At 33.4% G+C, this 22377-nt stretch overlaps 5 protein-coding genes across 5 annotated transcripts; all 5 read left to right on the top strand.

The window, feature by feature from the left end:
* The first annotated feature begins 1751 nt into the window (after positions 1 to 1751).
* Positions 1752 to 2540, top strand: LOC109123887 (germin-like protein subfamily 1 member 17). The gene is made up of 2 exons (XM_019224945.1): positions 1752 to 1878; positions 1990 to 2540. Exons 1-2 carry the CDS (start codon positions 1752 to 1754, stop codon positions 2538 to 2540), a joined length of 678 nt encoding a protein of 225 aa, XP_019080490.1.
* Positions 2541 to 6665: 4125 nt separating this feature from the next.
* LOC109123878 (germin-like protein subfamily 1 member 14) lies at positions 6666 to 7553 on the top strand. The gene is made up of 2 exons (XM_019224925.2): positions 6666 to 6831; positions 6944 to 7553. The coding sequence occupies exons 1-2, from the start codon at positions 6705 to 6707 to the stop codon at positions 7477 to 7479; spliced, it is 663 nt and encodes a 220-aa protein (XP_019080470.2). The 5' UTR covers positions 6666 to 6704; the 3' UTR covers positions 7480 to 7553.
* Positions 7554 to 10068: 2515 nt separating this feature from the next.
* On the top strand, positions 10069 to 11061 carry LOC100256308 (germin-like protein subfamily 1 member 14). The gene is made up of 2 exons (XM_019224786.1): positions 10069 to 10255; positions 10374 to 11061. Exons 1-2 carry the CDS (start codon positions 10129 to 10131, stop codon positions 10907 to 10909), a joined length of 663 nt encoding a protein of 220 aa, XP_019080331.1. The 5' UTR covers positions 10069 to 10128; the 3' UTR covers positions 10910 to 11061.
* A 7701-nt stretch (positions 11062 to 18762) lies between these two features.
* LOC100266609 (germin-like protein subfamily 1 member 14) lies at positions 18763 to 19778 on the top strand. The gene is made up of 2 exons (XM_002284284.5): positions 18763 to 18934; positions 19056 to 19778. The coding sequence occupies exons 1-2, from the start codon at positions 18808 to 18810 to the stop codon at positions 19589 to 19591; spliced, it is 663 nt and encodes a 220-aa protein (XP_002284320.1). The 5' UTR covers positions 18763 to 18807; the 3' UTR covers positions 19592 to 19778.
* A 347-nt stretch (positions 19779 to 20125) lies between these two features.
* On the top strand, positions 20126 to 20654 carry LOC100263019 (germin-like protein subfamily 1 member 14). The gene has a single exon (XM_002280419.4). The coding sequence runs from the start codon at positions 20126 to 20128 to the stop codon at positions 20624 to 20626; it is 501 nt and encodes a 166-aa protein (XP_002280455.1). The 3' UTR covers positions 20627 to 20654.
* Positions 20655 to 22377: the final 1723 nt, after the last annotated feature.

Below are 22377 nucleotides of genomic sequence, written 5' to 3'. Positions count from 1 at the left end.
CCTACACCCATACTCGTAGCACTATCACATTGTTAGAAGCCACATCTTCGGTGATCACCACTCACCGGCCATGATCAAGCGTCGTCGACCACCCCTCACATCCTCTTTCGTACTCTCTCTCTCTTTCTCCTCCCCACTCTATTTCTCCCATCCCATTTTCTTCCCCTCACCTCCACTACCACACCATACACAACCTACTCCAACACTACAATCTAACACTACATATGTCACCACCACCCCCAAGTGCCACAACCACCTCCACGTGCCACCACTTCTTTGTCCTTCATTCTTTTTGTGATAGCTTATAAGGGTTTTTTTTATCCCTTAATTTTTTATATCTTTTTCATCAATTATAAGTGTTATGTGGATTTTGAACCAATTATAAGACCCATCTAACTTTAAAACATAATTCTCCAGTTGAGAAATATGCTATATATGAGAAATAAATAGAGGTTGGAACATCTTACATGTGAAGGAATGTTGCATTAGTTCTTTTATCATATTTCAATTTTGTGGTACACGTTTTATATTATTTTATGTTATAATAGAATAGAAGCAATTCATCAAGCATTTATTTGGCTCAATTGAAACCTCTAGATGAGTTTGTCATTAAAAAAATTATTTAAAGGAGGTCTCATTTTTATATATTTAAAAAGTAAATTCTAAGATCTCAATAAAATTTGATTTTAAAAATTTAAGTTCTCCAGTAATAAGTCAATAATGCAGATATCGACCTAGCACTTTCCCTCAAGTGTGACTCCATACCTTATAAACCATTAGATAATACATTTGAATAAATGTTGTTTAATCTAGTTACTTAACTGCTTAATTTTATATAGAGTGGGCCAACCTAACTATGTGATTGGTTTATATTGGTGGATCTTATTAAAATTAACAAAACCACTTGGGTTGAGCCCATGTGATTCCATCATTTTGAGTGAGTCTAAAGTAGGGAACAACCTACCTTGTATGGAGATCGAACAAAATCATAAATTTTATTGGGTTGACCCTGCAGTATTAACGCACATATCTCTACCCCTGGATTGGCTAGTTAGACACAAGTAATATTGCTTTGTACTTTGTACTTCTAGAGCTATAATTGGAATGTACGAACATATATGCTTTATTGTGTTGTTGATGGAAAGTGGAAACCCCATTCTTGTCAATATATTAATTAGTTTCTACAGCTCTAGTATAAATTGTGAAGCCACTGATCCAAGCCAAGATTCTATTGCAAGTAGGAAAGAGCCTAACATATTTCTGAATACTTTCAATTCATTCTGAAATGGTTTTAATCAGTTTTTTGTCACTGTTTTCAAACTAGAACATTGTAGAACACACCAGTTCTAAGTTGAAATTAATGCATGGACTATGCTGATTGATATATATCAAGTTGAGCAAGGTCAACTATTAATTGAAACTAACTTAATCCATCCGCAGACAATCTTCTAGATAAGATTGGTATACTAACCACTCCCACATAAACTAAGATGTACTGTTGTGGGCAAAGATGAAAGACCATATATAACAAATGGGAGCAGTTGTTAAAGAGTCATTTGTCCTCGAAATTGAATATATATGTATGTATTGCTAGATGAACGAAAGACCTGGTGAGTTTATGCTTGGCATAAACTGGTAAACAAAGACCAATTCAAGGACTTCTCTCTATAAATTGACATGTATCTCATGCAAGATTTCTCACCCCTCACCTCTCGATAAAGATTGTGATTGTTAGAGACAGTACTCTAACAATGAAGAAAGGTGTTAGTTTCCTGGTAACTGTTGCTCTCATAGCATTGGTTTCCTCTCTTGCCTCTGCCTCTGATCCAGGCCCACTGCAGGACACCTGTGTTGCCATTGATGAGCCCAGTGATGCTGGTATTTCTTTAGTAACCAATGATCGTATAGCTATTTTCAGTACTACTCTTTTCATTGATATGATGAATATATTTTGATACTAATGACCTTTCTTTAATTTCTTTTTTGCAGTTTTTGTGAATGGAAAGTTCTGCAAGGACCCAAAGCTGACCATGGCCGAGGATTTCTTCTCTTCAGGCCTGGATAAGCCAGGAAACACATCAAATCAAGTACGGTCAAATGTCACTACCGTAAATGTTGACAAAATAAAGGGACTCAACACTCTTGGCATATCCATTGTTCGTATTGACTATGAACCATATGGCCAAAACCCTCCTCACACTCATCCTCGTGCTAGTGAGATCCTAACTGTCTTGGAGGGAACCCTCTACGTTGGCTTTGTCACTTCCAACCCTGAAAACCGTCTCATTAGCAAAGTCCTCAACAAGGGGGATGTCTTTGTGTTTCCTATTGGTCTCATTCACTTCCAGTTCAATGTTGGGCACACTAATGCAGTAGCCATTGCTGGTCTGAACAGCCAAAATCCAGGTGTAATCACCATAGCAAAAGCAGTGTTTGGATCGAATCCACCCATCAATACTGATATTCTCACAAGGGCCTTCCAGTTGGATAAGAATGTGGTTGACGACCTTCAATCACGCTTCTCGTCGGACAACAACTAAGTGAGAATTAAGAAAATAAATACATGAAGAGGATTTCTTCTGTTCAAGTGACTATTTGCAATGTTCCCTCATTATAATTATCATAGTATAATAAGAGGGCCTTTTTTTTTTTTCCTGTTTTTCTGTAACTCTTCTGCTGTGGAGCTAAGGCTTAATTAATATTAATAAAGCAGTTTGTTGATCATCTCTCTCTCTCTCTCTCTCTCTCTCTCTCAAAACTGTATCCAGGATTGGCCCATGTTTGTGTATAAAATCGTCAAAAACAAATGATACAAAATCTCCGTTGCGTTATTGGTCATGGGATATATGGACAAAATAAATCAGTTAAAAGGCAATACTTCATGGCATGTTCTCAAACATAAACTATTTTCAATGGCTTTTCTTTTCCTTTTTCTTTGGCATATACCAATGGTTAAGTTCTGACTATTAAAAGGAAGATATAATTTCGTGTTAAGTCTGGGAAAATGATACAAAAGAGAAACTCAAAATGACTGAGAATCCTTTCTTCAGAAATGATCACAAGCGGGAGATAAGAACATTTGACCAGTTGTATGATACACAATCAAACAGAACAAGGCCTGTTGACAGGTTTACTGAGCTTTACCCGTGGATTTAAGCTGGCATGTCCATCTGAAGCATGAGTCACTGGTGAGAAGGCTAATACAGAGGGAGAGAGAGAGAGAGAGAGAGAGAGAGAGAGAGAGAGAGCTTGACTTGGAAAGTCTTGAGAGAAACAGATGAGAAATGGATGTAGCAGTTGAAGAATGATTCAACTTAATTTTGAATAGAAAAATGAATCCATTGAAGATTTGGAGAGTCTCTATATATGAACACTTGGCATGTCCCTATCTGCTCCCTATATATACATTAAACATAGACTAATATGAACACGATTTTTTGCTTCTCATCAAAAGACATCGGGGTTTACTGCGGGTGCCGTTGGGGGAAGGCTTCACAGCATTGCAAGAGGGTGGGGTGGGGGTGTTTCAGTGGCAGCTCCGTGCTGATGACAGTGGCTGGCTCCGAGAGAGGTTGCTGGAGGGGGGCCACCGGGGGAGGGCTTCACAGCGCTACAAGAGAGTGGGGTGGGGGGTTTCAGGCAGCTCCCAGAGAGGTTGCTGGAGGGGGGGAAGGGAGGGTAATTGAACCGCCCAGTTCGCTGGTTGAACCGCCGGTTCAACCGGTTCGATTCCTGTTCAACCTCTTTCCGGGTTAATTGACAAGATCAGACCGAAAGCATGACTGGTCGGCGGTCAGACCGGCCGGTCCGGTCCGGTTTTTAAAACCATGGTTTACACCTAGAAACCTAATACTTGATGACTAACCTAAGCTCAATCTAGCTAACTTAAGAAGCAATCAATGCGAGGTTAATCCAACTCAACCTCTGATTTGAGGTGTTCAACCCAAGCCCAACTTAACCTCATTTCTCTAAGTTTGGGTTGAGTTTAGGTTAATCGAGTTAAATTTGAGTTGATTGAGTTGATTGGGTTGCATAATTCAAAATCCATGCATAATGTTTTATAAAAAGCTTTTTTCTATATATTTAAATAATAAATAAGACAAAATTCCAATATAGTAACAAAAAGTAAAAAATAATTTATATATCTTTCTAAAAAATAAAAAAATATATGATATAATATAATTTATTATTTTTCTTAAAAATTTGAGTTGATTGGGTTGCATAATTCAAAATTCATGCATAATGTTTTTTTAAAAGCTTTTTTTTTTCTGTAGATTTAAATAAAAATTTAAATAATAAATAAGACAAAATTCCAATACAACGACAAAAAATAAAAGATAAATTTTTATATCTTTATAAAAAAAATGGTATGATATAATATAATTTATTATTTTTCTTAATTTTTTTTAAATGAATATTATTATAAATGATAATATATATTATAAATATTATAAAAATACTAAATTAGGTTTGGCTTATGTGAATCTTAGCTCAAGCCCAACCAAGTTGAATCAGGGTTGAAAAAACCTAATCCAAATACAATTCAAGTATTAAAAATGATTGCCTAAACTAACCCTAAATATCAAGTTGGGTTTGGGTTAGGTAAGCCCAACTAACTCAAGTTGCACCCCCTAATACCAATAGAAGGCCAAATATTCTTTGAGGATATTTGACCTAATCGCAAAATAAAAAGGCTCAATATAAGTGAATTCCTAGGGATCAAGATGACCAAAGAATGATGGAGGCAAAAGTCAAGCACAAAAGTGGAGGCTTAACGCAACTAATGGAGGACTCAAATGATTAGGAAATCAAAATCCAAAGGCAATTTCATTTGAGAAGTTCAGAAATCAAATTTTAAATAAGGTGGAAGCCGAGAAGACAGAAACTCAAATTAGAATTAATTTTGATTTGAGTGAAGGTGAAATAATAATCATGATTTGAAGGAAAGCATGCAAAGATATTTTGATTTGAGAATGCAAAATCAATGCTTGAAATCGAAAATTTCAATTTCATTTCGATTTAGAGAGTAGAATTGATTTCAAGATGGAACACAAAAGGGGAAGTTAATAGCTCAAATATAATATTCCGATTTGAGAACACTTGAAATCGAAATTTTCAATTTCAAAGTCTTTTTGAGTTGTAACACTTCAAGAATTGTTTCCATGACTTCTTTCTGTTAGATATTGTATGAAAGTCTTTTTGAGTTGAAACACTTCAAGAATAGTTTTCGTGACTTCTTTTTATTAGATATTGTATGTTTTAGGATGTTGCCATACACACACACACACACACACACACATATATATATATATATATATATATATATATATAATCAATCCATTGAAGACTTCCATAATATTCCGATTTAAGAACAATCGAAATCGAAAGTCTTTTTGAGTTGTAACACTTCAAGAATTGTTTTATATGACTTCTTTTTATTAGAAATTGTATGTTTTAGGATGTTGCCATACATATATATAATCCATTGAAGACTTCCAAAGCTTGCATGCTTAGTATATACATAAAGCAACGTCTAATCCAATAATTTGTTTGATAATAATTTTGGAAAACACTTCTAGTTTAATTTTTTTTTTTTAAAATCAAACGTAAATAAAATAATTTTCTAAAAACACTTCTACTTAAAGCACTTTACAAAGAAATATTGTCAAATGCATTCTTAATCTTTTAGATACGCAAGTTTTTCAAATCTCACATAACTGCATGCTGAAGAATAAGAAATGGATGTTGAAGTTGTAAGTACTTCACTGAAAGTGAGTTTTAATTTTCAGGCCTTTGTGAATGGAAAGTTGTGCAAGGACCCAAAGCTTTCTGTGTGTTTTAGGGCCTAAATTAGGTATCACCCAAGCTTAAAAATCAATGTTGTTAGAACTTGGAAGTCTATATGCATGGATGGTTTTCTCGTAACATTCTCTCAAGAGCAAGGCACTCCATGGTTCATTTAGCAGTTACAGATGAATTCAAGGGTCTTCACCATAACAATAAATAAGAAAAAGTAATTGTCTAGTCTATGCCTGCACCTGCTCTACAATCTTTTATAATGTTAGGTATGCAACAATGCTAAATACAATTTGGGAAAAATGACCTTGGGATGAGTGTGTAAGATCAGAAGTATTGGTTAAGCACCGGTATGATCCTTGGAATGAGTCAAGGCTACGAGACGGATGTGTTGTGTGGGAGGATCAACCATGTATCTCTGCTATGTACCTTAGAATGATTAAGCCTCAAGATGAGTGCAAGTATGCGGGACATCGAACCGTATAAAGATGATAGCTTAACCTTATGACTGACAACTAATTGGTTTTCTGATGAGATAATTAAGTCTTTTATCCCAACAAATGGTATTAGAGCTAGGTCATAGGTTTGAGTCGCAAGAGCTCCATGTTGGGGGAGGAATGTTACAACGCTGTGGAAAAAATGATCTTGAGTGTGAATGGTCGGAGATATATAAGCACTGATATAAGCTTTGTACTTTTTAGTTCCTTTGTTTATTTGAAGAACCATTCATCATTGAAAGTGAAAAGAACTGTTCATTGAAGACTTGGTGAGTTTATGCATGGCATATACTGGTAAAACAAAGGACTAATTCAAGGACTCGTCTATAAATTGAGATGTTTCCCATGCAAAATTTCTCACCCCTTACCCCAACACAAAGATTTGTGATTGTTGGAGATAGTACTCTAACAATGAAGAAGGGTGTTAGTTTCCTGGTAACTGTTGTCCTCATGGCATTGGTTTCCTCTCTTGCCTCTGCCTCTGATCCTAGCCCACTGCAGGACACTTGTGTTGCCATTGATGAGCCCAAGGATGCTGGTATTTCTTTAGTAACCAATGATCTTATAGCTATTTTCAGTACTATTTTTATTGATATGATGAATATGGTTTGATACTAATGACCTGTCTTCTTTTTCCCCTTTTTATGCAGTATTTGTGAATGGAAAGTTCTGCAAGGACCCAAAGCTGACCGTCGCCGAGGATTTCTTCTTTTCAGGCCTGGATAAGCCAGGGAACACATCAAATGCAGTAGCCTCAAATGTCACTACCGTAAATGTTGAACAAATAAAGGGACTCAACACTCTTGGCATATCCATGGTTCGTATTGACTATGAACCATATGGCCAAAACCCTCCTCACACTCACCCTCGTGCCACCGAGATCCTAACTGTCTTGGAGGGAACCCTCTACGTTGGCTTTGTCACATCCAACACCGAAAACCGCCTCATTAGCAAAGTCCTCAACAAGGGGGATGTTTTCGTGTTCCCCATGGGTCTCATTCACTTCCAGTTCAACATTGGGCACACTAATGCAGTAGCCATTGCTGGCCTGAGCAGCCAAAATCCAGGTGTAATCACCATAGCCAATGCAGTATTTGGATCAGATCCATCCATCAATCCTGATTTTCTCACAAGGGCCTTCCAGTTGGACAAGAACGTGGTTAACTACCTCCAGTCACGGTTCTGATGGGACAACAGCTAAGAAACTATATACATAAAGAAGCTATATACGAACCATTGGTTTGCTTGTTTTCAAGTATAATAATTAAGAGGGTTTATTTTGTAACTATTTTGGTGTAGACTTTGGTCATGATATTAAGATAAAGCAGTTCGTCTGTTATGCATCTTTATCTGTGCCTCTTATCTCAATACTGCATCCGGGATTAGCTTATGTTTGTCTTAAAGAGTCTCATTCAAATCTTTGAGATTTCACTTATAAAAGAAGCTGAATAACAAATCTCAGTTGCTTGATTAAGAAGCCATACTTAACTAGTTGTAAAAAACTACTGTCTGTTATACGAAATGAATGTTGAGGCAAGTCCTTCACGATATTTGCGGTCAAAACTCTAATATGAAATAATCAAGACTAAATATAGATGACTTGTCCATTGGTTGAAGGGGTGTTTGGTAAAATTTAGTATTTATTACTTAACGACTTATGTTGATTTTAAATTGTTAACTTAAAATTTATTACTTAATTATTACTTTTTAAGTATTAAGGTTGTTTTGATAAAATTAACTTAAAACTTATTTTAAATCATCAAATTGACATTTTATCTTTATAAATTATAAGTAAGGTAAAAGAGGTCGAGTAACAGTGGAGGTCATGTAATAGTAAAGAAGATTGTGAAAGAATTGGGCATTAAGGGTAAAAAGGTAAAATGAAGTTGTAGATTTAAGATTAAATTAATTATTTTTTACTTATTACTTATTTTTTACTTTAAGTCATACCAATAAACTATTTTATCAAACATATTTAATTTATCTAATGACTTAAATTGAGTTATTAAATTACTTTAAGTTATTAAGTTGGTTTACTAAAACCCAAGATTATATAGAATCCAATACTCTAAAGTCTCTAGAGCATTATGAGTTGTGGAAAAAAGGATGAGAAATGGGTGTAGTTGTTAAAGAATGGTTCAACCTTTAAATTAGAAAAATGCAATCCATTGAAGACTTGGAAAGTCAATATATGAACTCGTGAACACATAAAACATAAACTAGTCGAGGACATTTATCCTTCGTATTACTTTAAAGTCAAAGATTCTTAATAATAAGAGTTTTTTAATGTACTCCGATGATTTAAGAAGAAGAGTTTATAATTAAAAAAAATTTATTATTTTGACTCGAATTTTAACTTGCTAGTGAAAATAAAATAAATAATCCAAATTAATAATATCAAAATATAGTAGATTGACATGGGTTATAGGTTTTTTATTTCCTTGATGATGTAATTTTATTTTCTTAGATATATTGTCTAACATAGTCCTAGATCAATCAAAACATAAGCTTATGAAAATGACATGGTTATTTTGAAACGCATGGATTATTTATACGAAATCAAACAGGCCTAGCACTACATATATATATAAAAGAAAATGAACTGCAATTAATTTCAGATTAGAGAAGCCGGCTGGAAATCTTCTAGATCAGTTCCATCATAATTACAAAATTGAAAAATAAAAATGAGAGCACCTAGAATTTGACTTTGGCAATTGAAGAAAGAAGGCGACTCCAAGAACGGGAAAACCTCTAGAGGTTTTCTATTGGTGCATAATTTTCTATGCATTTATGCCTTGACAATCTATGGCAATGCAGAAAGGGAGAGAGGTGATAGTGTCTATGCTTTGAAAACTGACCAGGGCAATGCATACATTCTAATTCAAGTGCATATATATATACGAGAGAGAGAGAGAGAGAGAGAGAGAAGTGATCAGTTCCATGTTTTTGGAAAAGAAAAAGGCAAACCATTGTGACTTTGGCAAACTCTATGTGCATACTCTAAGCAAAAGATAGACTTGGAAATAAACACTGACACGCCACACAATTGGATCTGTTAATAAACATTTCTTTTCATGCAGTATTTGTGAATTATGAAAAGTTCGGCAAGGACCCAAAGCTTTCGTAATGTGTATTTTAAGGACTAATTTAGGCATCACCCAAGATTAAGAATGGATGTTGTTAGAAGTCTCAGGTGGATGGTTTTATTAATAACATTCTCTCAAAGTGCAAGGGACTCCATGGTTGGTTTACTGAATTCATTTGGCAGTTGCAGATGAATTCAAGGATCTTCACTTTAACAATAAGATTTCGAAAAGAAAGATAAAGAAGAACCGGAGTTATTGCCTGGTCTAAGCCTGCACCTACTCTACAATCTCCTATTTGCTCGTCCATAAACCACTTTTAAGGGTTTTCAATGTTTGCGTACTGGGAAAACAGAAAGCTCTGCTGTGTTATATGCTACTAGTTAATGCAACCTGACTACTTTCACTTCATTTTGTAAAACACTTCCTCTACATGCAGATTGATACTAAGTTGAAGATGTCTAACACAACTGGAGTTTAGTTTTTGCACACAATCTTCTAGATAAGTAACCGAGAAAGAAAAACACTTGGGAGTAGTTGTTGAAGAACCATTCATCATTGAAAGTTCTTTTTAAAAAAGAACTATTCATTGAAGACTTGGTTAGTTTATGCATGTCATATACTAGTAAAACAAAAGACTAATTCAAGGACTCTCGTCTATAAATTGACATGTTTCCCATGCAAAATTTCTCACCCCTCACCTCTAGCTCTCAACACAAAGATTTGTGATTGTTGGAGATACTACTCTAACAATGAAGAAGGGTGTTAGTTTCCTGGTAACTGTTGCCCTCGTGGCATTGGTTTCCTCTCTTGCCTCTGCCTCTGATCCAAGCCCACTGCAGGACACCTGTGTTGCCATTGATGAGCCCAAGGATGCTGGTATTTTCTTTAGTAACTCATTGATCTTACAGCTATTTTCAGTACTACTCTTTTTATTAATATGATGAAATATGGTTTGATACTAACGACCTGTCTTCTTTTTCCCCTTTTTATGCAGTATTTGTGAATGGAAAGTTCTGCAAGGACCCAAAGCTGACCGTCGCCGAGGATTTCTTCTTTTCAGGCCTGGATAAGCCAGGGAACACATCAAATGCAGTAGCCTCAAATGTCACTACCGTAAATGTTGAACAAATAAAGGGACTCAACACTCTTGGCATATCCATGGTTCGTATTGACTATGAACCATATGGCCAAAACCCTCCTCATACTCACCCTCGTGCCACCGAGATCCTAACTGTCTTGGAGGGAACCCTCTACGTTGGGTTTGTCACATCCAACACCGAAAACCGCCTCATTAGCAAAGTCCTCAACAAGGGGGATGTTTTTGTGTTTCCTATTGGTCTCATTCACTTCCAATTCAATATTGGGAAGACTAATGCAGTAGCCATTGCTGCTCTGAGCAGCCAAAATCCAGGTGTTATCACCATAGCCAATGCAGTATTTGGATCAGATCCACCCATCAATCCTGATGTTCTCACAAGGGCCTTCCAGTTGGACAAGAGCGTGGTTAAGTACCTTCAGTCACGGTTCTGATGGGACAACAACTAAGAAACTATATACATAAAGAAGCTATATATAAAGCATTGGTCTGCTTGTTTTCAAGTATAATGATTTAGAGGGTTTATTTTGTAATGTTGGTGTGGACTTTGGCCATACTACTAAAATAAATCAGTTTGTCTGTTACCCATCTTTTTTTTTTTTCTGTACCTCTATCTCTCAATACTATACCCAGGATTAGCCTATGTTTGTCTAAAAAAATCTTATCCAAATCTTTGATATTTTACTTGTTAAAAACAACTGGACAATAAGTCCCAGTTGCTTGATAGATTACCCTGGAATAATTCTTAAAACCCAAGATGATCTAGAATCCAGTGCTCTAAAGTCTCTAGAGCATATATGAGTTGTGGAAAAAAAAGATGAGAAATGGGTGTAGCTGTTAAAGAATGGGTCAACCTTTAAATTGGAAAAATTCAATCCATTAATGAAGACTTGGAAAGTCAATATATGAACACTTGCAGGCTTGTTGGCTTGCTCATGTATACATAAAAACATAGACTAATCTAAGGACTAGTATGTAATAAATTTGACATTTTTGGTATCCGAGGTTTTTCACTTCTCACCAGGAGACACAGATTGGGACTGTTGGAGACAACCTAACAGCTTAGTTTCAATGTGTTTGTTAAGCATCCCTTTCTCTCATAATACATAAATAAATTCACTATCAAAAACCATAAATAAACATTTGAGCTGATTGCTCAGATAGGGGAGGCTGCAAGTATAAAAATCCTAGTCAAATAGTATTTACCTTCAAATACTATTTTTAATGTTTAAGAAACTCTCACAAACAAGGTTTTATGAAATGAGTTTCTAGTAATTCTAATGTATCCTCCTAAGTCCTAATCCCAGTATCAAATTGCCTTCATGATATTTGATTGGTTGTCCTTAATTACTCCAAGTTTAACTTTTAGTGGTTGTAACATGGAAAAATAATTTATGTAAATACCAAGTTTTTATATGTACAAGCTAGGATATGTGTGGACCCGCATTTTTCACATGCGCCCCCACTCGATCGGCGAGACTCGCTTTTTATTTGTGAAAAAATTAATTTTGGAAAAAGTCGGAGTCGCCACTTATTTTATTTTTATTTTAAAGGGAAAATAAAATAAGAAAGAAAAACCCTAAAATATGACTCCATAATTTTTGGAAAAAGCATGTCTTTGAAAAACCCGAATCTAGGTCCGGGGATCAGGTTACTTACTGGGAAGGTACCTCTAGGAGGCAACACCCTTCTAAGCCTTAAAGAGGTCTCTACTAACTAAGTTGAGGGAAACGTGACAATTAAATGGTTGATCATGGATACCTAGGTAGGCTAGGTGATTTCAAAAAATAGCATGCCAAATAAGAAAGTCTGATCATAAGAGAGAATCAAAGTGCGTACCTAAACAGCTTCTCAAGTGCTATCATGAAACATAAAAGTTAGTATAGAAATATATCACAACATGTGTTTTTGTCAAAGATAATCAAACAAGCATCCAATATATATCAAGGCAATCAAATAGGATAGCAAGCATGGGCATAGTACGCAATGACAATCATGTTCACGGGGTTTAGAAAGTGGGTATTAGGGAACGTACCTGGATAACATATATAACTCATAGCATGCTTCCGCAGGACAGGGGGGTTAGATAATAAATAGTAAAATAAGAAATCCTAACATGCTTAACTAATTGGCATAGCAAAAATGATCAAAGAATATGAAATCATCAATTATTACACACATCTTATGTACAATTCCAAAAAAATAGATATGATTGTAACAACCAAGAAAGGTGGTAGCAAAAATAAGTTTTGAAAAGATTTTTTTTTTTTTTATGTAGGGGTTTCACCAATTCCCCAATTGATATACACAAATCTAACCTGGAATTATCCCATTTATGTGGGACCATAAGCTTGGATTCGTGTCTGATTTTAAACCAAAATTTTCATTAAAAAACCGAGAAAGATGCAAACCGATCAAAAAATGGTTGCATATTATTTTAAGAAAATGGGGTTTTTTGATTCTAAGAACTCTAAATGAATTTTTTTTTTTTTCAAAAAGAATTTCTTAAAGGGGTCTTCGGAGAAAAAGGCTTTGATTTTAAAATAAAAGGAATTAATTTTTAAAATAATAAAACATAGAAAACAAAATACCAATCAAAACAAAAGAAAGCGAAAATCACAAAATAAATATTTAGAAAATCATGTCAATTAAAGTGGTGAGGGTAAGACCAACCTTCATGAGTTTCCAGTGGCCTTTAAAAAGTAAGAATTTAACTAACAATCACTAAGACATCAAATTTATGACTTCCTAATCAAACAAACTAACAAAATATTACCCAAGACTAACATTTAAATTTCAAGAAACACATGAATTAAAATAAAAATAACCAATCAAATATTAAAGCCAACAAACTTAGCATGTGGAGATAATAATATGGAATTAATTAAGGTAAATTAGCATTTTAACAAAATATGATGAATCAAAGACCAAAGTTCAACAATCTTGAAGGTATGAAACCAATGACATGCAATTAGCTGGATTAATTATCTAAAATTCCTAAAGCTCATACTAAATGTCAATAGATCAAAGCCAAAATTACCATACTTAAAACATGAAAATAATTACATGTGATTAACTAAATTAATTAAACAAAATTATAATCAACTGCAAAATTGGATATAAACGGATTAAATTCAAAGTTAATGAAATAAAAAACACACAAACACATTCAATACTAAAAATAATTAATACTGGATTAAATTAAGGATATCATCATCATATAATAAGATTGGATAAACTATCAAATTGAAATCACAAATATATTTAAAATAAAGCAAATAAATAAATTAACAAAATAAAATTAAACTAAGATCGAAATTAAAAATATAGAATTTGTCTAAGAGGCTTAATCAAACAATTGAATTAAAATCATGAACGCATTCAGATTATAAAATAAATTAAAATCAAACTAAATTGAAATTAAATTCTTTAATAAAATTATTAGAATATTAAAAACTCCAACTTTATTTGATACAATAATTTAAACCAAAGAATTAAGATCCAAGAATGCCTTTAAGTTAAAAACGAATTAAAATTAAAGTAATTGGGATTAAAAACACAAACTTTATTTAGCGTGATTATTTAAACTAAAAACGAATTAAAATCAAACTAATTAGGATCACTAACACATTCAAATTAAATCATAAACTAAAACTAAGTTAATCCAAAATTTAAAAAGTAAACTTTATCTCACAAATTATTTAAACTAAGGAATTAAAATCACAAATATATTTAAACTAATAGCTAAATTAAAATTTAAACTAATTTGGGATTTTAAAAATATGAACTTTATCTATCATGAATACTTAAACTAATGATTTAACATCTCAAACACAACTAAACATATAGGATAGATTAAAATTGAACTAAATTGGAATTAAAAATAAGAACTTTTCTAATATGAATAATTAAACTAGCGAATTAAAATCACAAAAACATATAGGATAAATTAAAATTGAACAAAATTGAAATTAAAAATAAGAAGTTTTCTAATAGGAATAATTAAACTAACGAATTAAAATCACAAACATATGGGGTAGATTAAAATTGAACTAAATTAAAATTAAAAATAAGAACTTTTCTAATAGGAACAATTAAACTAACGAATTAAAACAACAAACACTAAACATAAAAGGTAGATTAACAGTGAACTAAATCAAAATTAAAAACAAAAACTTTTCTAGTAGAAATAATTAAACTAACGAATTAATATCACAAACACATCTAAACAAAAAATATATATTAAAATTGAACTAAATCAAAATTAAAAATAAGGACTTTTATAATATAAACAATTAAATTAAAGAAAACTACAAACACATCTAAACATAAAAGATAAATTAAAACTAAATCGAATTGGAATAAAAAAAAAAGGAACTTTATCTAATGGGATAAATTAAACTAAAGAATTAAAACCACAAACACATCCAAACTAAAAAAAAGAAAAAATAAATTAAAACTAAATCGAAATTAAAACAAGAAATTTATTATATAGGATTAATTAAATCAAAGAACTAAAATAATTAAAACACTCAAGACTAAAAGGATGAATCAAAACGAAATCCCAATAAATTTGAAAGCGTACACTTACCTATAAACCGTTATTTTTGGAGATTTGTGGGTTGTTCCTCCCTTTTTTATAGTTATGTATTGGCTCCTCAAAGTTCTTCGTGCGTCCTCTCAAAAGAATTGTTCTCGTGTTCTCTCTGCCCTCCCAAAAGAAAAGTCTCCGTGTGAAAATTCTTTCCGCTTGTTCCTCTCCGAAAAATAAAATAAAAAATCCTTTTATGCTTGGATTCTCTCCTTTATTTATAAGGCATCCCACTCCTTATGGAATATCTTATTTCCATTTTTTCCTACGTGCGCGTGGACATGGGAAGTCCATTATGTGTGGCTCATTTGGAGATTTCCCCAAGGATGTAGCCGTATCTTGTTTGGTAAGTGATCAAATCCCCTTTAATCTTCTTTCCATATGCTCCAGAATGTGCCCCAGCCGTGATCTGCCCACTTTCTATATGCAGCCTGAATTCCTTCTTAAAGCAAATCATATGCAGCCCGGATTCCTTCTTAAAGCCGTGATCTGCCCACTTTCTATATGTAGCCCGGATTCCTTCCAAGTTTCCCTATTTGGCCGTGATCTCCTCTCCTTGATGGCTCCAAGTCTCGTGCAAAATTAAAAATAAAGTTGAAATAAGAAATCATGTAATTGGAAATAGAATAAAATAAAATAGAAAATCAAATCACATAGCCACAAAAATCCAAAATGTCAATTCATGGAATTAAAGAATAAATGAATAAGTAAGTAAATAAAAAAATAAATTGATAAGGGTATAAAAATAAATATCAGACATATGCAATTAAAAAAAAAATCAAGAAATTAAAGTAATGCAACAGATTATAATAATTTAAATGTCAAACTCAAACCTTCAAAAATAAAAATAAAAATAAAATAAAGATAGAATAAAAAAATTCATTACATGTAATAAAAAGTCAAGCCAACACTCATTTTATCCTGAAAAATAAGTAACCAAAATCAAGATCATGCCTAAGTGAACTATTCCAAAAGAAGTGTCCAAGTGACCCATTCTGAAAGATTGTCTAAGTAACCTAGGGTGAATGTGTGCAAGCTAGAAGGTGCCAAGTGCATCTAAATGGGCCTAAGGTGATGCCTAATGGGCCAAGTGTATCTAAATGGGTCTAGGGTGCCTAAGTGGGTCTAAGTCTAAATTAGGGCTGCCAAGAGTCACAACAGGGTTAGATAAATCCCTCAACCAAAGTCTTCGAGATGACTCAAAAAAGGTAAGTAGTATGAGTAGCTATGGGCCACCAAAGAACTACTGTAAAGTATTGAACAAGTATCTAATAGGACATGTGATAGGAGGACAAAATTGAGGGTCTACAATATGGTTTGTGAGATGTAAACTAATAGTCATCTTAATTCCATCTATTACCTCTGTGAATAAGATATTTAAAATGTTATATGCATTTATTATAAGTATTTTAAGACTAATCATGCTTATAACCAAAATAATAATAATAATAATGATAATAATAATAAAATCATATGTTTATTATTTCACTCTTATCGTATTTAATTGTCTTTCTCAATTTAATTGCTATGCAAAAGATGGGGTGGAAGAGTGTAAGGATAATCAAAAGTACTTCACAAATCTTTCTTGACTAGAGAACAACAAAAAGTCCTAGTTTTATATGTTAACCAAATCATGCACACATATGAGTAGAAAATTAAGCACGAGATTTTTAACATGGTTCAACACTCAATGTGATCCCTATATTCACGAAGTGCACCAACACTCAAGAATCCACTAGTCAAAGAAAAGAGGAGTATAATGATAAAACTCTAAAAAAAACTCTTCTCAATTGTAGTTGCGTCCTCTAAAAACACCCTAAAAACATAATAAGGTTAAATATATAATGGAGGTAAACTCATCATTCATAAGAAAAAAAAAAAAAAAAATTCTCCCCCCAACATCTCAAGAGAAACGCAATAAAACTAATTCAGGTTTCACAATCCCAACATCATCCACATAGGTAGCCATCTCGTATATTTTTATTCTTAAAGTGAAGTAGCACAAATATAAATATAATAATAATAAATAAATAAATAAATAAATAAATTCATTAAAAAAGAGAAAAAAGGAAAAAGAAAAATGAAGAAGAGATACTTGTTTCTTTATTTGTTTATCTATTATTGTTGTTTGCAACCAGCTTTCTTTTGTTTCATGGTATTTAGGATTTATGGTTACTTGGATTTGGCAAGTTCTTTTGTTTTAAATCTAATAAATTTTTTGAATATATATCTTAATTATGGTGTTATTTTATTTTGAGAAATAACAAGATTAATGATCTAAAATGAATTTTCTTGAAAAGACATGATCATATCCACACACATTATTTTATTAACAACAAAAAAAATAATTAGATAGGAGTTGGATCAAATGAGTATTTTATATGAGAAAATTTTTTCTTTAGGATATTTGTGTGAAACAATAACTTTTGCTACAAAATATTAACATTTGTTTTGTTTTTGTTCATATCACTTCAAAGTCAAAGGTTTGTTTTGTTTTTGTTCATATTACTTTAAAGTCAAAGGTTCTCGATACTAAGAATTTTTTATTGTATTTTGATGACTCCACAAGAAGGGTTTATAATTTTTTTTTTAAAAAAAAGTTAAATTTATGATTTTGACTTTAATTGTAACTTGTTAGTAAAAATAAAATAAAAAATTATTCCAAATTAATAATATCAAAATATAGTAGATTGACACGGGTTTTTTATTGCCTAGATGATGTAATTTTATTTTCTTAGATATGTCGTCCAACTTAATATGCTAGATCAATCAAAATGTAAGCTCATGAAAATGACATGGTTATGTTGAAATTTCCACTTAGAGAAGCCGGCTGGAAATCTTCTATATCAGTACTAATTAAACAATTCAACATAATTACAAAATTGAAAAAGAAAAATGGGAGCACCCAAAATTTGACTTTGGCAATTGATGATCAGAAGCAATTAAAGAAAGAAGGTGACTCCAAGAATGCTAAAACCTTTGGAGGTTTTCTATTGGTACATAATTTTCTATGCATTTATGCCTTGAAAATTGACCAAGGCAATGCAGAAAGGGAGAGAGATGATCGTGTCTATGTTTTGAAACCCGATCAGGGCAATGCATACATGCTAATTCAAGTGCATCGTCATTGGTTGCTTTACTAAATTCATTTACCAGTTGCAGATGAATTCAAGGATCTTCACTTCAACAAGAAGATTCAGAAAAGAAATATAAAGAAGAACAAGAGTTATTGTCTAGTCTTAGCCTGCACTTACTCTACAATCTTCTATTTGATTGTCCATAAACCACTTTTAAGGGTTTTCAAATTTTGGGTACTGGGGAAATTAGAAGCTCTGCTGTATTATATGCTACTAATTAATGCAACCTGAATACTTTGACTTCATTTCGGCATAGCCTTCTGAAACTAGATCTTTGTAAAACACTTCCTCTACATGCAGATTGATACTAAGTTGAAGATGTCTAACACAGATGGAGTTTGGTTTTTGCACACAATCTTCTAGATAAGTAACCGAGGAAGAAAAACACTTAACGAGTAGTTGTTGAAGAACCATTCATCATTGAAAGTTCTTTTTAAAAAAGAACTATTCATTGAAGACTTGGTTAGTCATATACTAGTAAAACAAAAGACTAATTCAAGGACTCTCGTCTATAAATTGACATGTTTCCCATGCAGAATTTCTCACCCCTCACCTCTAGCTCTCAACACAAAGATTTGTGATTGTTGGAGATACTACTCTAACAATGAAGAAGGGTGTTAGTTTCCTGGTAACTGTTGCCCTCGTGGCATTGGTTTCCTCTCTTGCCTCTGCCTCTGATCCAAGCCCACTGCAGGACACCTGTGTTGCCATTGATGAGCCCAAGGATGCTGGTATTTCTTTAGTAACTCATTGATCTTATAGCTATTTTCAGAGCTACTCTTTTTATTGATATGGTGAATATGGTTTGATACTAGTGATCTTTCTTTAATTTCTTTATCCCTTCTTATGCAGTATTTGTGAATGGAAAGTTCTGCAAGGACCCAAAGCTGACCGTCGCCGAGGATTTCTTCTTTTCAGGCCTGGATAAGCCAGGGAACACATCAAATGCAGTAGCCTCAAATGTCACTACCGTAAATGTTGAACAAATAAAGGGACTCAACACTCTTGGCATATCCATGGTTCGTATTGACTATGAACCATATGGCCAAAACCCTCCTCACACTCACCCTCGTGCCACTGAGATCCTAACTGTCTTGGGGGGAACCCTCTACGTTGGGTTTGTCACATCCAACCCCGAAAACCGCCTCATTAGCAAAGTCCTCAACAAGGGGGATGTTTTTGTGTTTCCTATTGGTCTCATTCACTTCCAATTCAATGTTGGGAAGACTAAGGCAGTAGCCATTGCTGCTCTGAGCAGCCAAAATCCAGGTGTTATCACCATAGCCAATGCAGTATTTGGATCAGATCCACCCATCAATCCTGATGTTCTCACAAGGGCCTTCCAGTTGGACAAGAAAGTGGTTAGCTACCTTCAGTCAAGGTTCTAGTGGGACAACCACTAGCAAAATATATAGCTCTAGAAGCTATGAACCATTGGTTTTCTTAGTTGTTTTTTAAGTAAGCATTTGTTATGTTCCCTCATCATAACCATAACATAGTAAGAGGGTTTATTTTGTAGCTCTTTGGATGTGGACTTTGGTCCTAATATTAAAATAAAGCAGTTTGTCTGTTAAACCATCTTTTTCTGTCTCCATCTCTATACAATATCCTGGATTAGCCTCTTTCTTTGTCTCAAAAAATCTTATCCAACTCTTTGAGCTAGATTTCGCTTGTAAAAAAGATCTGAATGACAAATCCCAGCTGCTCAATTGATTATATACAGGATATGCATTGACTAAGAAGCAATACTTAACAAGTTGTCCAGAAACTTCTGTACTGTTCCTTCGTGCATACTGCTATGGCAGAATTGGTGATAAATAAAAGGAACATTAGGCAAGTCCTAATGCTACAACTTCTTACATTTCAGAAATGGAAAGATGCCATTTTGCTTCATCTGAAGTTTTCTTCATATACTCCATAATATGACCGTCGCCGAAGATTTCTTCTTTTCAGGCCTGGATAAGCCAGGAAACACATCAAATGCAGTAGCCTCAAATGTCACTACTGTAAATGTTGAACAAATAAAGGGACTCAACACTCTTGGCATATCCATGGTTCGTATTGACTATGAACCATATGGCCAAAATCCTCCTCACACTCACCCTCGTGCCACCGAGATCCTAACTGTCTTGGAGGGAACCCTCTACGTTGGGTTTGTCACATCCAACACCGAAAACCGATTCATTAGCAAAGTCCTCAACAAGGGGGATGTTTTTGTGTTTCCTATTGGTCTCATTCACTTCCAACTCAATGTTGGGAAGACTAAGGCAGTAGCCATTGCTGCTCTAAGCAGCCAAAATCCAGGTGTTATCACCATAGCCAAAGCAGTATTTGGATCAGATCCACCCATCAATCCTGATGTTCTCACAAGGGCCTTCCAGTTGGACAAGAGCGTGGTTAAGTACCTTCAGTCACGGTTCTGATGGGACAACAACTAAGAAACTATATACATAAAGAAGTTATATATGAACCATTGGTCTGCTTATTTTCAAGTATAATGATTAAGAGGGTTAATTTTGTAATTTTGGTGTGGACTTTGGCCATACTACTAAAATAAAGCAGTTTGTCTGCTACGCATCTTTTTCTGTACTTCTATCTCTCAATACTATACCCAGGATTAGCCTATGTTTGTCTAAAAAAATCTTATCCAAATCTTGGATATTTTACTTGTTAAAAACAACTGGACAATAAGTCCCAGTTGCTTGATAGATTACCCTGGAATAATTCTTGAAACCCAGGATGATCTAGAATCCAGTGCTCTAAAGTCTCTAGAGCATGTATGAACCGAACAACTTACTCATGTATACATAAAATTGGAAAAACTCAATCCATTAATGAAGACTTGGAAAGTCAATAAATGAACACTTGCAGGCCTATTTGCTTACTCAACATAGACTAATCTAAGGACTAGTATGTAATAAATTTGACATTTTTGGTATTTGAGGTTTTTCACTTCTCACCAGGAGACACAGATTGGGACTGTTGGAGACAACCTAACAGCTTAGTTTAAATGTGTTTGTTAAGCATCCCTGTAACGCCCAGAAATTTTATATAGGGATAAGATAGGAAATTTATAATAATAATAATAATAATAATAATAGTGAATTAATTATTTTAATAAAATGAAAGAGGGGTAAAAAGTTGATTTTCCTAATAAATACCTAGGTATAAATTGAAAAAAAAAGAAGGAAAAATCCTTTCTATTCTTCTCTGAATTTTCATTCCTATTGGCAGAATACTAGAGGACATAAGACTTTCGGATATAGGGTTTGAAGAACAGATTTCTCTAAGTAAGATTTTTGTTTTCTAATTCTTAGATCTTATTTTAATATATTCGTTATATTTTTAACCTTAGGTAGGAAACCCCAATCTAGATTAGGGTTTGTGTTTCTTAAAAAAGAAAATTAATTTTGTGGTGGATGACGTGTGATAGTTGTGGCAATGTGAAGCCCCGTAGAATTAAAGATTAAAATAAATAAATAAATAAATAAATAAACAACAATGGGAATGTGTGGATCCGTTGGGTGTGGAGTGTATGTTTTCTTATTTAATGTTTAATGGTTGGTGTGTGTTGGAGATGGTAGGATAGGTGTGGAAAGTGAGGTTTTGAAATAAATAAATAGAAGAAAAAAAACATGTGGCAGAATAGTGATTAAAAAGAAAATGTGGAGATCATGGAGACGTATTGTGTGTGGGTTTGGTTATGTGGTTGAAAAGTCAATGACTTGTGATTTTGAGGGTGGAAAAGAAAAAGGATAGGATTGTAGGATAATCTTATTAAAATATGAAGTAGGTCCTAGGAAAAGTTGGAATAAATAATTAAAGAAATAAATTCTTATGCAAAGTGATGAAAGAGATTATTGTAAATAAATATTTTTAGGAAATTCAATTTAGTTTAGGAAAGAGAAATAAATTATTGAGGATAAATTGTTATTGGTTAAAAAGTTGGAAAATAATTTTTGTAATAATAATATTAACTTAATAAAAATAATAAATAAATAAATAAATAAATTCTAGGATTCCTAAACCTATTTTAAATGAATAGTCAATAGTGTTGATAGTACCTTTTTGTTATGTTAGGTGAGAAGTAAATTTTGGGGCCAAACTTTTCAAGATTTGGAGTGCTTATTTGAGGTAAGGGAAATTAATGCAGTTGTTAATTTTTTTTTTTGAA

The sequence above is a fragment of the Vitis vinifera genome, chromosome 14, assembly GCF_030704535.1.
Source record: "Vitis vinifera cultivar Pinot Noir 40024 chromosome 14, ASM3070453v1".
NCBI classification, from domain to species: domain Eukaryota; kingdom Viridiplantae; phylum Streptophyta; class Magnoliopsida; order Vitales; family Vitaceae; genus Vitis; species Vitis vinifera.
This window is presented reverse-complemented; position numbering and strand designations above follow the sequence as displayed.